The following is a 17,166-nucleotide window of genomic DNA, read 5'->3' on the forward strand; positions in this document are numbered from 1 at the left end:
TTTTTGGGGGGGGATTCAGTAACATAATTACTGCTGTTGGCTACCCTGCAGGCGGTCACAAGAAAGACTTACAGTAGCATTCAAACCTCCCCAGTCTTGTCACAGTATTAAATACGCACAAGTTGCAGCACAGCGTAAGCTGTGATTAAAATGCGTCGCTTCTACCACTAAGACATGTCTCTGGTGTATCAGATGGAAACTTAGCACCGGCATATGCTTGCTGCGGTGATCTGCCGATGGATGACAGGTGGTTACCCACCTATTTGCATAATTATGGGTGTAACACGCAGGCTGCTGGAATGTCATAAACAAATCCATATGGCCTTTTGGGAAAATCCAGATGATTCACACCACAGCTCACAGATATACGTACCACCTTCCCTCTGTAAGAGACGTCAGCAGGATTTCTCACTGAATGTTTTAACTGGGGTGTGAAGTGTGGAGCAACTTCATTCCCTCTAGTTGTTTTGGCAGCTCTGATTAAATATGAGAACTTTATACAAAGTTTTAGCTGCGTTTAATGTGGCAGCTGTAACATAGGCCAGTGTTTCCTGTGCAGTTTTTTCTAGTTGTTCAATGGCTAGGGTAATTTTGGTTGTGAGATCTGGTCTCAGTCCAGGGAAAGTTTCCAGAATCAGCTGTAAGACTGACCCTCAAGAGTCAGATCAGATGATACATGATCAAATCTGCAGCAATTACAATTGTATTTGTTATTTTTAGGGTGGCTAGACTGAGTAAGGGGTTGAATAATTTTTCACATACATAATTTTTCTCATATTTACATTATTTAAGCTGCTTGGATAATTTACCAGCTAAAAGTATATTTTTACAATATATTTCTTTCACTATAGCTGGACTCAAGCCAAGCCAAACCTCTCATTGTTGAGTTGTACAGTGTTTCCTTTTGGGCTCAATATACCTTTTATGGAAACACTATAATCACAGCTTCCCATGTCTCAGCTGACATGTAGTGCAATTTAGGAAATACTGTACGGTCTTATAGCTACCAAATAGAGGCAGTGCAAGCCTCACAATGTGCCACTGTTGGGACACTGGGGTAGAAAGTGATCTGCTCAGTGTGTGTTTAAGTAGCAAGTGGTTTGATGTAGCTTTTAATTCCACCACTCTCCCTTTTCTCTCCTTATCCTTTCCTTTCCACCCTCCATGCACTTTCCTCATCACAGATATGCCTCTCCATGTCCGTCGCAGCAGCGATCCATCCCTGGCTGGTCTTCCTCCAGGTGAAGTCCCAGTGGGTCCAGAGGAACCATCCAGAAAGAACCCAGCTCGCTGGTCTACAACTGCTGGCCTCCAAAAGCACCACCACAAAACAACCATGAGCACCGGCACCAGCAGCCTGGAACGAAAGGTAAAATATAAATCTGGTCAGAAGTGCAGCAACTTGGTCAGTAACTTAAAATGTGCGATAACCTTGACTTTTGGCAGCTATCGAGAAATAACTTGAAACTACTTCCTACTATGATATACCATTTATATCATTAAGGTTTATGTGATTCTAAAAAGGTGTTAAAACTTCACAGAACTTTATAAAAATCGACATTGCATTAATTCTGTATTACACCAGTGTCAAGTAGTATTCAAACAGCATCTTGCCCCAGAAGTTATTTTCCGCAGTGCTGCAGATGTACTGAAGCTGCATCAATTATCATGTCAGAGATATGTGCTCTGAAATCATTCAACCTGCAGCAGTCTCTGTTTAACTTCCTTACTGCTTTCTTTCCTCATTTTCATTCCTTCTGTCCTCTGCACCCCAAATCAAAGAAATAACTGTTAGATATGAAACCTGTGCTGCCCTGCTTGCAGATATCCAGCAGTGGCATAGATAGTCTTTATCTGAAACTAGTTCCCTCTGATAACACCCTTCTTGTCTTCCAAAAAGACGAGCAGAGATTGTTAAACACATTCCCTTTGTTCTAAATTCACCTTTTCCGAGGCTTTTTACGCCGCTGATTATAAATCTTAAGAAAAGCGTAGCTGAGGTACATCCCCCCTGCGGCTTCCGAATGAGAAGGGAAGCCAATTAACTTCTCAAAATGGCTGCCCCCACGTGGTGCTGACAGACCTTTGCTTCTTGCTGAGAAAGAGAGATGTTCCCAATGAAACAGGGAGGTTAAAAAAAAAGAGAGATGATTGAGTGCTTGAAACGTGACACGGCAAACCTCCACGTGATTACTGTGTCTGGAAGCCGTGTCTGATAATCCTATTTAAAGACACTTTAGTTGTCAAAGCCTCAGCGATGTAGCAACACACTCCACAGCCAGGGGGCGGAGAAAAGTTTGAGGTGAAATGGTTATTAGACCATTCTTTTTGTCAGGATGGATTCTTTTCTGTCCCATGTTAGACTGAGCAAATATATTGTTTAAATTTGTTAAAATCAGTAGCTTGTGTGCTGGGAAAGAATGAAAAATCCAAACCAGAGTGTCAATGGAAGCAATTCTGCATTTTGGTCGTCCTGCTCTATCATGTTGATTCCACTTTTGTGTTGCTTTACATAAAGGATCTAACTTAAAAATTAAAAACAATGATAGCACTATACTGGCATATAACAGCAAAAACAATGTTTCTTTTTTGGGATGGATTACAGAAGACAGCTTTATTGCAGACAGTATAATTTAAAACATCCTTAATAGTGTTGAATTCAAATCAAACAGAAACGGGAAAATGGGAACAGAAATCCTACTGCTGTTTTTGGCTAAAATAGCTTTTGCACATTTTATAGATTAAAAAAGCCTGACTGAATGTCTGAATGTAATGTTAAAGTATTCCATTTAGTTCCTGGCACCATCTGTGGCAGATGATCACTTAGTATCTGAATTAGGTCCATTTCACTTATCTTCCTGTCACTGGTTTGAAAAGTAATGAGCTAACATTGGGAGGCTGTCTTTTTTTCATTTTGTACAGTTTTTGACAGGGCCATTTTATTTCTTCAATAAGAAGGACGTCTTATTCCTCATCATCCTCAATGTCTCTTTTTCGTGCATCCAGCTGTCATATATTAACCATCAGTCCAAGTTAAAGTCTATTTTTATGCAATCCACAACAGATGTTGAATTTATTAGTCAGCCTTGACTTTGATGTATTTATGTCTTGGAGCAAATATTGTTCTCAAAGGGAGCCATACATCAGTGATCAGCACTGCCAGAAAAGCATATGGATACAAGCCATACGCTAAAGTGACTCCCCATTGTCTGGGGTAATTTCCTTTGCACATTACAGCCAGCCATGTTCTATTCAATTCCCTATGAGTCCAGTTATGGCTGACTAAGGCTCGGTTCTGCTAAATCTCCACAATATAAGCCAACGGGAGTCCTCAGTCATCAGCTCGCACTGTAAACTCATCACATCACCCAATGACTTTACAATACCTCATAGTCTGGGTTCTCTGCGCTCAGTATGGTCAACTAAAGGGATTGGACAGTGGATATGAGCCTGTTGATTTACTGCTACCTCTCTGGTATCTGGGTTTCTCAACATTTTACGATCTGATATGTCGTAAAAGTTTGTGGAGAGGGGTCCATTGTCGCGCCGTGTTCCATGGCAGGGACAGAGGCCACGATGGCTATCAGGAGCCTTCGCAGTTGAGCCCACGTGTTGGGCTGAGTTTTACAGTCCTGTCTGCAGTGTTTCCTCAGGCCCCGTCACGCCACATACAACTGCACTAAAACACACATGGCTTATAGCATGCAGGGGAAAGGGATCTGATCTCTCTCTCTCTCTCTCTCTCTCTCGCTCTCTCTCTTTTTTTGCATTGTTTTCTGCTATTTTATCATTCGCTGAACACAACTTGTTTTCTTGTACCTTCGTTCAGCTTTTCAGCTGCTTGTCATTCTGCAACGAGACACTTGGGAGTTTTGCTTTAACCTGCTGTATGTCTGTGTTCTTTTGTTGAGTAATGTCTTATTAAAAAAACCCTCCAAACTTCTGATTCTGTCTGTCTCGCTCTTCAGCAGCTATTTGGTAACTCATCAGACCTTCAATAATTTTTCATGTGGTTTATCTGTCCTTGTCAATCATTGTGTCCACTGTGATTTTTAATATTAATTTGCTTTCATTTGAATTCAGATTGCTGGGATTACAATGCCAAGGCTAGCATGTCTGCAATGTAATCTTGTGTGCTTGTATTCCTTTTTGTGCTTGTGGCTATTTTCATAAGTTCGCTAAAGTTTGACATTACCTTGGCAGGAGCATTTTGGATGGTGCTTTTTGTGTAATGGAAGAGCTCAGCTGTGGCAGTCTTATTATAAGAGGCCTCTTATTAGCGGCTCAGGTTGAGCTGTGGAGAAGGGTGAGGGGTGAGGGTGAAATGGAGTGAGACTTGCATGAACAACACAGTATTTGTGTGGAAAAGAAGTCCATGATAAACTAACAGGCTTCCATCACAGGATGTCGGTCATCCAGCCGCTACAGATAGCACCAACCCACAAAACTGCCTGCATAAGGGTCAAAAATGTGAAGAATGGATAAGTTGTTGAAAATGTTTGTTGATAAAGATTTTAGATTTAGATTTTAGAGTTATTTCTTTGTGGCAACACTGGTGTGATCAGGAGATCAGTGATCAGTAGAAGTAAATCTGGTAGTTGTTTCTGTGCAATAGTCATGCAGTGATGTTAATCTGTCCACCTCTTCCTGTTCCTTTGCAGGGTAGGGGAGGCCATGCCTATCGCAGTCTTCCTCGTGATGCAAGTGGCTGGACCACTCAGTTCCAGAGAGAGATGACTCGATCTTCCCTCAGTGCCAACCATCCAATGGTGGACCGATGGCTTGACCGGCAGGAACAGGTATGGCGGTGGTTTTAGGTTTCAAGACACTACTGGATAACAAACACTTGCTAGAATACATAAGCATTGTAAATATTCCCTGTCTGTAAGCGAAACTGAAAATGTATGAATGCCTCACCTCGAAAAGACAGATTGGTTGTGGTACTGACACAGTCATGCAGGTTGACATAACCTTGACCCATCCATATTAAATGCAGTTTCAGTGTCAAAATCTACCAGTTACATTGATTCATACATTTGAGTCTGGTGTTACCTCACATTCAAATAATCCTGATAATTTCCACACAGACAGACAACTTTGGAAAATAGAGTGAGTTGGGAAACTTTGGAAAAATCGCTTTGTCCCTATGGATAGTACAAACTGAATGCCACACTATTTCTGGTTGTCCCTATGGATAGTACAAACTGAATGCCACACTATTTCTGGCACATATTATTACCTAAATACAAAAATAGTTTCCATACATATTTGGCATCCCTGTTGCACTAATAATATATCCCACTGAGTGACGGTAACATGTAACACATGCCATTTGATTTAGACATTAATCCAGAGCACCTTCAATTAGCACGAGCTGCATTGTATGTTTGACACTATGCAGCACTGTGTCATAATGCTTCATATCCTGTCATAGTGTTACAGCAATGGTAAGTAGAGTAGTGACAGAGTGATCACAGCCGCACTGACTCTTCACTGCTCAAGCTAACTTGAAACAGAAACAGTGACTGACATCAGACTTCATAATTCTGTTCTATGTAGCAAGACTTTTCATATAACAACGGCGCACACTGTTAGTCATTGCAGGCTTGTCTCCTCACTTCACACCTCCTCGCTCTGTCGGCACTTTGTGATTGTCTCACTCTGCAACTGGTCCCTGTACTCCTCAGCCTGTCAGAGGAGAGAAAAAAAATGTTCCCTTTAAAAGTTATTAAAAGTGACAGAGGCTCTCTGCAGGGAGAGCAGAAATGACCTTGGGAGGTGTTGGACACAGTGAGCTCCCTGTGACGAGGATTTCTCCAGTTTGTCTGTCAGTCTCTGCCCATTTCTACCTCAGCCACCTGCTTTGACTTATGTAGGAAGTGTTAAATAGGCCTTTCCTTCACATTATAGAAGAGGGATTTAGCAAACAAAGGGTGTGAAACATTGAGATATGGAAAGAAGATAAATGCAAAAGTAATTGAGAGAATAATAAAAAAAGTTAAAATGAAAAAAGAGTTGATTGACATTCAAGCTGTCAGACACATTTTTGACAGCTAATTTCATAAACGCTTTCCTGTGTTGTATTTCATTCAGCCTGTCAGAAGTCTCATCTGAATGTCTGAGCTACTGTGCCATGGGTCTCTGGGTGGTCTGCCTGCTTTTCTCTTTCTAGTCTCAATGAAAAAAATAGACTTGGCCAAGGTTCTGTATCATTGGAGGCTATTATTCTTTGATGAAATTTTTTAATTCTTAAGTGTCCTCTTACGGTATTTTGTCTCTAGCTAGACAGTGTTGACTGAATGGATGTCTAAAGATATTTCAGGGCTGTCTGACTCACCTTGTCCTACCTTTCATTTGCGTCTCATACACATTTGGTATTAACACATGATCTGTCTCCTGATACATTATTTGGATTTTTTTTTGTTTATATCTAAAATTTTTGTTATGATTCTCAGTCCTGATCTGATCTCAATATGTTATGCAGTAGTGGTGGAAAGTGACCAAGTCATTTTTTTTAATGCTACTTTATACTGCTCCATAGACTCAGTTCACAGTCAAATATTAGACTTTTTACCACCCCCTACATTTGATTGTGACTGTATCAGTTTCGTTAAAAATGATGTGATTTTAATATTCATGATTTCTAATATTTTGAATTAGCTGCAGTGGAAACATTTAAGTAGCTTAAAGAAGACACAAACAAATTAGTTAAAAAAATCCAAAACATTTTTCAAATCCAAGATTACTGTAAGGGTTCCAGCTTAATACTTAGAAACGAATATCTATAAGAATATGAGATTATCATTTCAGAGTAGGAGTCATAGCAACATCAGTGTGTAAACATTTCATAATAACAGCAGGAGTGCCACTGAGCATCCGGTGGCTAAATCTTGGCGCTACCTGAGTCTTTGTAATCTGACAGCTGTATGACTGAGATGATTCGCAAAACACAAATCCCCTCATTAGAGGTCACACAGTGTGGATTTCAAAGAGGCACCTTGTCGCCCAATTGTGTCTTTCCGTGGCTCACTGTATCTTAGTCTTGATCACTCTTTCCCCTCCCACACATGACTGTTTGATATTTTGTCTTCTTTGTCTGTCTGACGGGCGTGCAGCACAGCAGCATTGAATTGCAAGATAAAAATACACAGCGTGGGTTAATTAAAAAGAATTGTGATCAGTGCTAAAGCGCTGGCAGAGATAATGAGCGTGTACACACACACGCACGCACACACACACACACGCACGCACACACACACACACACACACACATACCAAGGTTCTAGGAAAATCACACTAATTAGCAGTTGTTTGTTTATCACAGATTATTTATCTCCTGTACTTTATTGTTCTGCTTTATGAGTAAAGATAAAAGCAAAAACAAAGAGAACTAAGAGAGGGCATCACACTCATTTCTTTTTGTTCACTGACGCACTCTTTACTTTGGATATGCTTATGCAAGTGGGCATCTGCGTCACACTCCTGCAGCATCTTTTCTGAACATGCCTAAAGTCCTCCCTGAATCATCACATATCTTTAAACATCAGATATTTCCTGGTAAACTCTTAAAGTTCTTTACTTTACCATGTACTTTAAGCAGTCCTTTCTTGATTGATTTCTGCACTTGGAGGTTCTGGGGAAATGGGATGGCAACACCCTAATATTGTTATTATTTGTGTTATTATTTTTATTGCACTTATTAATACAATTCTGTGATTCTGATGTCACAACAAACTCCACAAGCAAAAAATTTCACAATTTGAATATAGTTGGATGCAAACAGAATTATCCTCCAAAACAGGGCAGTTTTGTGGGTGAAGTTAATTCCCACTGTCCTATCTATGCTCACTCTTGATAATGAATTTGATGAGTTTAGGGTCTTTTTAAAATGCAGTGTCTTTTGTTTTCATGCTTGTGACTGCTGTTCTTTTGTACAAATGTTCAGCGTACACTCATCGCAAAGGCTGTCTCACCCCCCTAGTTATATGTGCCTGCTTTGTCTTATGTTTATCTAACCAGTCAATAAATTCACTTTAGTGTCAAGCGGATCCATCTGAGACTTCGGCCCTCCAATCCCTCGCTACCCTTCCGCACTTGCACACACACCCTGCCAAATGTGGCATGGAGCAAAGCATGCTCTATCAGCCCATGTACGCCAGGGCTTTATGAGTTATTCTTTATATAAACAGCTGACATTAACGCTGGCCGATTATCCCACTGATGAATGCTAATGGGCCTTCCCGCTCAGCATCACACACGCACACACATTTGGATCTGGCTGAGTGCCTCTCCACTGTATTATTTTGTGGCCTTGATGAGGGACCGGAGGCCATTATCATGAGCTGTACCAGAGGCAGGGCTGACACCAGCTGTCAATCATGGAGGGATTTAACCTAATCAAAATGGCTCACATGGAGGAACACAGAGATGTTTGAAGTGTTCCAAAAAAGTTCAGAGTTTAAGGCTTTGGTATTTGGTAGAAAGATAGTTTATTACAAATACTGATTATCATGTGTTGGCTTCCAGTATACTGCAGTTTCAAACAGCCATGACAAAACATAGCAAAATAAAAGAGAGAGAGAGAGATTCAGAGAAACAGAAAGAAAACAAAAGCCTTACATAACCGAGTCAAAAACACGTCTGAGTGGGAACAGCTCTGATCAGACATCTTTGATCAAGCCTCCAACTGTCGGAGTGCCTCCCTCTCTTTGTTGTCTAAATGAGACACCTTGTCTGGCGAGTTTTAAAGGGAAGGAAAGTGGCGAGGTGCCCAGCTAAATCATCGAGCCAACACGTTGAAAGGAGACGAGTCAGTTCAACTTCAAACCGGAAGAAAAGAGCAAGGAGCAGCGTGAACACGCTCCCTTCCTTTTCTCTTCTCACATCAAAGATTCCTCACAACAAACACAGACTGGCAGATTTGTGAGCTGATTCGTCAACAAAATGTTTTTTTTTTCCTCCCTTTTTATTCTTCGTCTCTCAATTCAGTTTGAAGCCAACAGTTGTTTTACTGGTTCTCACACAGCGCAGCTTTATTTTTGCACAATTACTACCTATAGAAATAAAGCCCAGTGAATGAATGTATGAATGAAATGTAATTATTATTATTTTTTTCCCAAAGTGCGAAGTTTGTAAATCCTTTTAAACTTTAAAGAGGAATTTCAGCATTTGTGAGTGTTATTCACATTTTTGGTCCAACTGTATAAGTGTAGCAGCCAGTTGACCTCAGTGGACTCTTTACGTTGGGGTTTACTTTCTCTGTTTGGGAAAGCTGTAGGTATCCTTGGCATAACTGAGTTTTACAAATTTCCCAATACTTACTAGACAGAAATATGATAACACCCAGATTGACAAAACAGAATACTTTTTTGCTTGGTTGGTTTATGTTTTATGGACTTTATACTGTCAAGCTATAGCTTAATTTTCACTTACATACAGTATTACAGTGGAAAACAGAATCTAAATATCACAAAGTAGAAAAAAAAACAACAACAAAAAAAAAACAGAATAAAATATGACACTAAATCCCCTGGGCAAGTCCATCCTGCGTGGAAGTTAGTATTTAATTCTCTGAGCTGTTGTTGGTTAGTGAACTTAGTCTACACTCCTGACTAGCATGTTGGTAAAGCCCACACAGTCTGCAAACCCTGAGGCGAGCTGCGGGCAATGTTAGAGCAGTTGAGCATGGAGAGAAAACACAGCAGTCACCCCCAAACCCTGGCTGACTGACTGACACAGACTTTCTTTCTGTCTCTCTTTCTCTTTCTGCCTGTACCTGTCTGTCTGAGTGACTTACAAACAGGTGAGCTCCTCTCTAACCTCAACCCATACACTGTTTTTTCGTCTCTCTCTTCATTCCAGTGCTATCTGGTGAATACAGCATTTGTCTGTGTGTGTGTGTGTGTGTGTGTGTGTGTGCATTCGTTTTAGATAAATCAGAACCCATGTTTGATAAAGAGCAGATTGGTTTTTTTTTCTGTGTGCAGGAGAGTGCACAGAAAAACAGCAACCGACATTCCAGAGCGGTGTAATCAGTCCCACTGTGGTGTCCTGTGTCTGCAGAGAGGACCTTGTACTTATCCAGGACTTGCCTCTTAATTCTGCCTGAAACACAAACAGGAAGGTCAGCGAGCTCCGAAAAGGTTTCAGGAGTGGATCAGGGCACACATTTAGTCTATTCAGTGTATGCATATTCATATGTATAGATGTACTCTCCATGTCTCTTCATATTGCTGCCCAGTGGGCCTGACCAGTAGGTGCTGCTGTGTATTCAACATTGATTCCAGGCGTACAGCAGTACCAACAAAAAAAGCACTTTCTTTTTCTCTTATTCTTTTTTCTCTATTAAGTATTATCTCTGTTTGTAGCCCTCTTCCCATTTTGCTGTTTCTCGCTCTCTCTACGCGGCAAAAGAAAAATGTGACTTGAACAATTAATTTAATCTGCTACCTAGTGTGTTTGTGCTTCTCAAAGAGGAGTAAAAAAAGCTGTCATGGTGTGAACTTAATTTTAAACTTTATAAAGTGTGCCATTTGTGATTCTAGGCAATATTTATTCTGACCTATTGTGACTTTATTTTGTATTAAAGAATTTCCTCAAGAAATGACTGAATTTAAGAATCCGATAATAAACACAGGCTGTACATTTATGGCATGGTTTTTCCCACCTCTGTCAGTGTTGTATAAATGGCAGCTCAGCAGAGTTAGAACAGACATGAGTGAGAACAGTGGAGCCCTGAGCAACACAATGGCCTCTCATCTCTTAATTAGCCGTGGCCACTGAACCTCTGTCTGAACTCCATGACCCCAAACAGACCAGAGCAGGTTTTTTTCCTGACATCTCTCTCTAAGGCCTGCACTCTTTTTTAAGCCTCATTTAGCACTGGTCACCTTTAAGTGGGCTTGGTTAGCTTTAGCATTGTGCTGACTTGTAGTGCTTGTTGAGTGACCCAGCCTGTTGTTGGTGAGTGAACTTGAAGTGAGAACACTTTGCCCACTGCACTATCCTCATTGAACTTACATTATGGACACAAAAGAAATACACTCACGCTTATAATTTCACACTTTATGTTCAGCCTTAGTCTCGTTGATCTCATATTGCCCCTTAATACTGTTGTTGTTTAAGCTGTTACATTAATAGAATGTAATGTGTGTCGGTACACGGCTGAGGTATTGGTTAATATTTCCAATGGTGTTACGTTTGACTTCTGCTCCATTTATTTCCATGATATAATGTGCTTTTGAATGAACTATATCCTTGTCTGACAGCTATAGTGATCAGAAGATTTTACAAACAAAACATCGTGATGAACATATAAAATATACCACATTGTGAATAAACAGTATATTAAGTAGATAAAAATGAGCTCTACCTCAATCAGCATCAGTCATGATAATCGCGTGGTATAATATATCATAGTAAAACTTTCATAGCAGCCATTTTTCTTCACTGTGTACTTTTATTTAAGTACTTACTGTATGTCTTAAATAGCTAACCATGCACCTGCTGAAGCTTTCCTTTTGCATCCCTCTATTTATTCCCTCTTTTAGGAGAACCATGACATCTAACCTCCCTGTACTGGGAGTGGCAATATCATCTGGTATCTAAAAATGCAAAGAAACACCCAATGTGTTGGCACTGACCATATTTTTAGAACTAAATAGCAAAGTCTAAATTTGATAACTTTGCTCATAAAGTTTCACTTCTGTATGTTTGAGCCACCACCAGCTGTGTAGAACCCTGCACACAGCCTGCAGCAACAAATTATATTAGTACAGATGTAGTGTCATTCTGAATAAGTGTGCGTGTTAAGAGGATGAGAGCCGGTAACACACACACACACACACACACACACACACACACACTGTTGGTAGTGTCATTAAGTTGATTTATTCCCAAGCTGTGAAAATAGATTGTAGATGTGTAAATGAGCAATTATGAAAACAATGCTATTTAACATCCCATTATTAACTTAACATCTTGGTAAAAAAAATAGTTAGTGATGTGTATGTGTGTGTGTGTGTGTGTGTGTGTGTGTGTGTGTGTGTGTGTGTGTGTGTGTGTGTGTGTGTGTGTGTGCTGAGACCAGGAGAGTTAATCGTCCACCAGCTTTTCTGCCCATAAGCCTTTCTCACTTGGCTGTATTAGCATTCAGGATGACTCCCTTCTCACCTTCACACACACACACACACACACACACATACACACACACACACAACATAGACACACGGGGACAGTGAGAGAATGAGAATGATAGAAATAAGTGCTTAACAATTCAGAGCAACTTTCACAACTTAATCCCAAGCACATAACACAGCAGACAAATGTAGTTCCCAAGGACAGTGTGTGAAAAGGCCGTCAGCAGGGCTGAAAATGTTGCTCTACTCAGAATTGGCAATCATCCTCTTTGGAAAGAAGAGGAACAAAAAAATCTGCCATTCACTCTTGTTCCATGACAAAGTTTCATAGCATTTTGGCCTTTTGTTTCCCCTCTAAACAAGATATCTCGTTTGTTCTTGCTCTTCATTTAATTTCCTTTCTTTATTGAGAACTGTGCAAATCATGTCTTTACTGTTATCTCGCCTGAACAGGAGAGGAGGCGGCAGGCATTTTTTTAGGAAGTTGCCAACACCTCTTCTCTATCCTCTGTGCTGTAGCCTGACTGGGGATTCACACCGGGGACGTAAGTGCTGCGGTTTAGTTCCGTCCTCTGCCCAGCATCAGTCCCTACTGGGCGTGTGACGGCAGCATAACGGCAGCATAGCGAGCCAGCTGTATTCACGAGAGATCACGCGATCACGCGAGAATCGTACGTCCACGTTAAACTGTGCATAAAGTAAAAGACAACAAACAGTTGAGACCACCGGTCATGACGTAATGTTGATGTGAAGTTGTGATAGGCTACATGAACTGTGTATTGTTTTATTTTGAAAGGGGGTGGAAATGTATTACGTTGATTCTGTGTCAGATTTCCTGTCTGGTGCACTCTGCTCTGTTGAGATTTACGCGGTTTAGCAACGGCTCGCATCAAAAATGGAAGTGCTATGGAATGACAGCGCTGCAGCGCGGAGAGTCGCTGTTGGGACGCTGCTGAGACGTTCCGCGGCGCGCCCGGTGGGAATGCTTTCATTGATTAGAATGGCAGCGATCAGCTCCGGTGACCGCGGCGCATCCGTTCCGTTGCACTTACGTCCCCGGTGTGAATAAGGCTTGAAAATGTTTCACCTGTCTTGCTCTGCAGGCTGTGTGTGGATGTGCGTGTGACTAGACAGTTCAGATTAGAGTTTGAATGATTTGGGCTTGATAGTGACCCACAAGCTTTTTATGCCATTTTTCAATTTTGACTACTTTTATGTATTGTCAGAGTGAAAAGCATTTGGTAAATAAAAGTAAACAACAAAAACAACATGAATGTTGCATTGAAATGAATGATTAATAGCTTTGATGCAAGTCTACAGTTAATACTTCATCTTCATGATATTCAGTAGTTAATAAAACATCAGTATCATCTTGATTTATTTGCATAAAGTGACATATCTAGTTTCATACATACTTGTCCTTCCTTGTCTTCCTCTCTCCTCCTCTGTTCCTCCTGTCAAGTCATTAGTAGTCACTGAGCTCGTGGTGCTCTTCATCTCCTCTCATCTTTGTTTTTCTCTCCAGTTTGCACTCGTCCTCTCCACTCCTCCTCTCTCCGCTCCATCTCTCCGTGGTTAATTGCTGCTTAGATGTCGTCTGCCTTGCACATTCATGCCATCACTGCAAACAGTCCCCCAGCAGGGTTGTTTTTGCTTCAGATGTAAACACATCACCTTTTTGACAAGTTTTACTCAATTCCTTCCTCAGTTCGACTTCAAAACACCAGACAAGTGGATATACTGACGATCCACATCCAATAAAAACCTCAGTGACCGTCACTTGTCTGTTGTCTGTCACTTGTCCCCACCTACACCACCTCTACAGTATCAGGGTGGCTATCCCTCTCCGCACTGCTGGTTGTGAACGTGTTAATTCTTGATTAGAGTTCACGCTTGCACCTTCTCCGATTTGCTCCGTGGAGTGAGAAATCACTTTCTCAATGAGAATAATTGAACACGGGCAGAGGGGTGCCAGCTCATTACCCACAAATCACAGGGAGCAGGGGCACCTTAGCCGAAGACAATAATGACTTCAGGGAATAAAACGGGGCCGCCAGCATGGAGCCAAACCAGCGTGGGCAGCAGAGAACAAAGCTGGGAGAGGAAGATACACACTCTCAACGTTGTTTCTTAAGGTGAAATAATTTTGTGCTTATCTTCTGACATCTTCAGTTGAATCACTGTACTTTTCTCATAGGACGAAGTGTCTGGGCTTTGGAGGAAAGTGTGGTGTCTTTTTATAAGAGGAGCGTGGTGTTACTGTGGAGTACACCCAAGCTTGAAAAGATGTCTTCCTTAAATGATCACTCAAAAAATATCAGCACCGAAACTCTATTTCAAAAGACAAATGATAAACAAACACACAGCAGCCAGTGGAAGTATATTCTGCAACAGCTACAGCTAAATAGCTAAGCTCTTTTTATGCCCAGCGCTGAGGCACTAGATGGACTTTGGTGATTGACAATGCCGGGTTTCCCACAGTGTGAAGTCATTCACTCTTATTTATTTGATTTCTTCCTACTTTCTCACCCTTTATTTCCCTCACTGCATTTTTTTTAATATGCCACATTTCCACTCTCCACAGAGTGCCAAATGAGTCCACTCTGACACAATGAGGCCCATTGTCACAATAGGCTTTTCTCACTGTTTTATAGGTCCCATTAGGGGGCCAATGCTTTTAAGTTGCTGAAGGAATGTAATAAGGCCCCGGCCGACAGTAAACATCCACATCTCGGGGCCACAGAGAAACACGAGACGGAGCTGCTTCGCCACCTCGGCCCATTTCATTTGCATCGGCCGGAGAACAAAAGCGGTCACAGTTGGATGCGAACAGAGAGGAATGAGGCAGTGTCATTTCAGAGCCAAGGAGATGGAGGAATAGAAAGCCTATAAAAGAGAGATGGAAAGGAGAAGAGAGTTGTTAGTGGGCCAATCAGTCCATTTCTGTTCCTCTTATACACATGTAGCCATGGTAGCCAACCACTTTGTGCTGCACCACTAAGAGGTATTTGGATTCATTCAGATATTGCTTTTTTCTCAATTGTGCACCATTTCTATCTAGTTTTGATTGAGAAAAGCTTACTTAACTTATAAAGGATATATGCAGGGATATATGTGGTAGCATAATGTAATTGTAAAGGCATTGCTGCCACAACAAAATAAAGATGTTACCCAATAAAACATTCACTTATGATCCCAGCAATACAAGTGTTCAGTCAAATTGTCCTTGAGCATTTTCTACCTCGTCATTTATTGTATGTCACTTTAAACAGAAGTGAATATAGCTTCACCACTAAAAGCACAGGTGCATGCGAGCAGTCATTGGTTTTCATTCACTTCAGTGCAGTGTGAAGATGCTAAAGATGCTGAAGATGACTAAACCATTTCCTTAAGATACAGTCCATAAACAATCCCAGCTAACATAGTGTCACTTGTCTTATTCTCCTTAAATGTTATTTTGATCTTGCAAGGGAGATGAAAGTACAAAAATATAGTTTGTCTTCTGACAGGAAGCTCTTACATCCCCGATTCACTTGCTTTTTGGTCAGCTCAAACCAGAAGAAAAGGATCAGGATGGTTAATATTTTGTATCTCCTTTTATTACAAGGCTGGTTTGGTAAAATCTAAAAAAAATGGATGTGCGAGCATCTCACCAACACATTAATTTACCACACAGAAGACAAATTATACCGCGCTCGACTGCAGTACCATGACAATGTACAGTAAGTTTCATAAAGGTAATATGTTCCCAGTGATAGATTGCCTATCTCAAGCTAGTTTTAATCTTCATATTTCAGTGAAATGAATGGACACCAGCGGTTGTCGTGGATGTCTGAAAACATTGAAAAAACTGAAAAATGTAGCCATACTTTGGAAATTCTTCTGCAGTAAAACATGCAGACTCACTGGTATAATCCTTTGAGTGCTGCAAGGTTGGATGCACACATGGAATTCGGAATATCCTAGATGGAGGTAATGGTGTCATTCCAACAGGGAGCACCTTGTAATGGGCCGCTCTTCTTCCTGCAGAGCAGTTTTCCATTGGAAATTTCTCGTCTTCTTTATGGTCAACGCACGCAGGCCATAGGAGCTGTTGTGTGCAATAGCACCCCTGCTGAACTCCATCACAAGATACTCTGATGTTCCCACATGTATTTATGATTCAACAAGAACCACGCTGGCAACCTTTTACATTTCAAAACAGTGGAGTTGCTTTGCTCATTGGGGTTTATGTGTGTCTGTGTCTGGGTTGGAAGATGAGACTCCTGCTGATGGTGTAATATGATTGGCTGAAATATGAACAATATTCCTATATGTCATTCATATATATTTAAACATATGAACAAGTATCCCGTTTTTGCTCAGTTGGTGCATTGGAGGCATCTGTTTACACATGTACAATGTTCTCATCCTGCAAATTGACTACCTGTGATCGGATCTGTCTTGTTTGTTGTGACACTTGATGATTTCCCTGTGCTCTTATCTCATCAGTGATTGCAATCACTTGTTTTTGTATTTAGCAAGCAGATTATCTTCAACGATCCTCCAATGAGCACACTCCGTTGATCAATCGATTTTTTGTAGAACTTTGCACTCATTGTACTCAGAGCCACAAAGAAAAAAACTTTTTATATCAAAATTATTACAAGAATGTTCCAGTTTGTTGCTTTTTCTTTCGTCTTTCCTTTTTTCCTTCTCCACTAAAGCAACCACACCTGCCACCCACCCTCTTGGGTCCACTAGATTGCTAGAGTCTTTTGGGACCTCTCTTCATTACTGCCCCTCCACAGGCCCCTCATCTCCACCCGGCCCTCTTCATTTAGCCCTGGCTGAGAGAAGGACTTGGTTAAATGGCTTTCTGTCTGCCTTTTATCCAAGAATTTCAGCTTCCAATTAAAATGAAATGGAAAGAGGCCCCCACCTCGCCCCACACTGCTCCCATGATGCTACAGATGAGCCCCCACTCACCACCCACCCCACCTGCTCAAACAAGGCAGCAAACAATGGCTGATCCATGGAATAGCTGGCT

General features: G+C 41.1%; 1 protein-coding gene across 2 annotated transcripts in view; it reads left to right on the forward strand.

Annotated features, from left to right (window-relative positions):
- LOC104922457 (partitioning defective 3 homolog) overlaps positions 1–17,166 on the forward strand; it is a 327,327-nt gene that overhangs the window by 126,492 nt on the left and 183,669 nt on the right. For both annotated transcript variants that reach the window (XM_027274131.1, XM_027274132.1), the window contains exons 4-5: positions 1,185–1,369; positions 4,662–4,799. In XM_027274131.1, the coding sequence (XP_027129932.1) occupies positions 1,185–1,369; positions 4,662–4,799 (323 nt within the window). The remainder of the gene's footprint in view (positions 1–1,184; positions 1,370–4,661; positions 4,800–17,166) is intronic.

Source organism: Larimichthys crocea, chromosome XXIII (assembly GCF_000972845.2).
Source record: "Larimichthys crocea isolate SSNF chromosome XXIII, L_crocea_2.0, whole genome shotgun sequence".
Classification (NCBI taxonomy): domain Eukaryota; kingdom Metazoa; phylum Chordata; class Actinopteri; family Sciaenidae; genus Larimichthys; species Larimichthys crocea.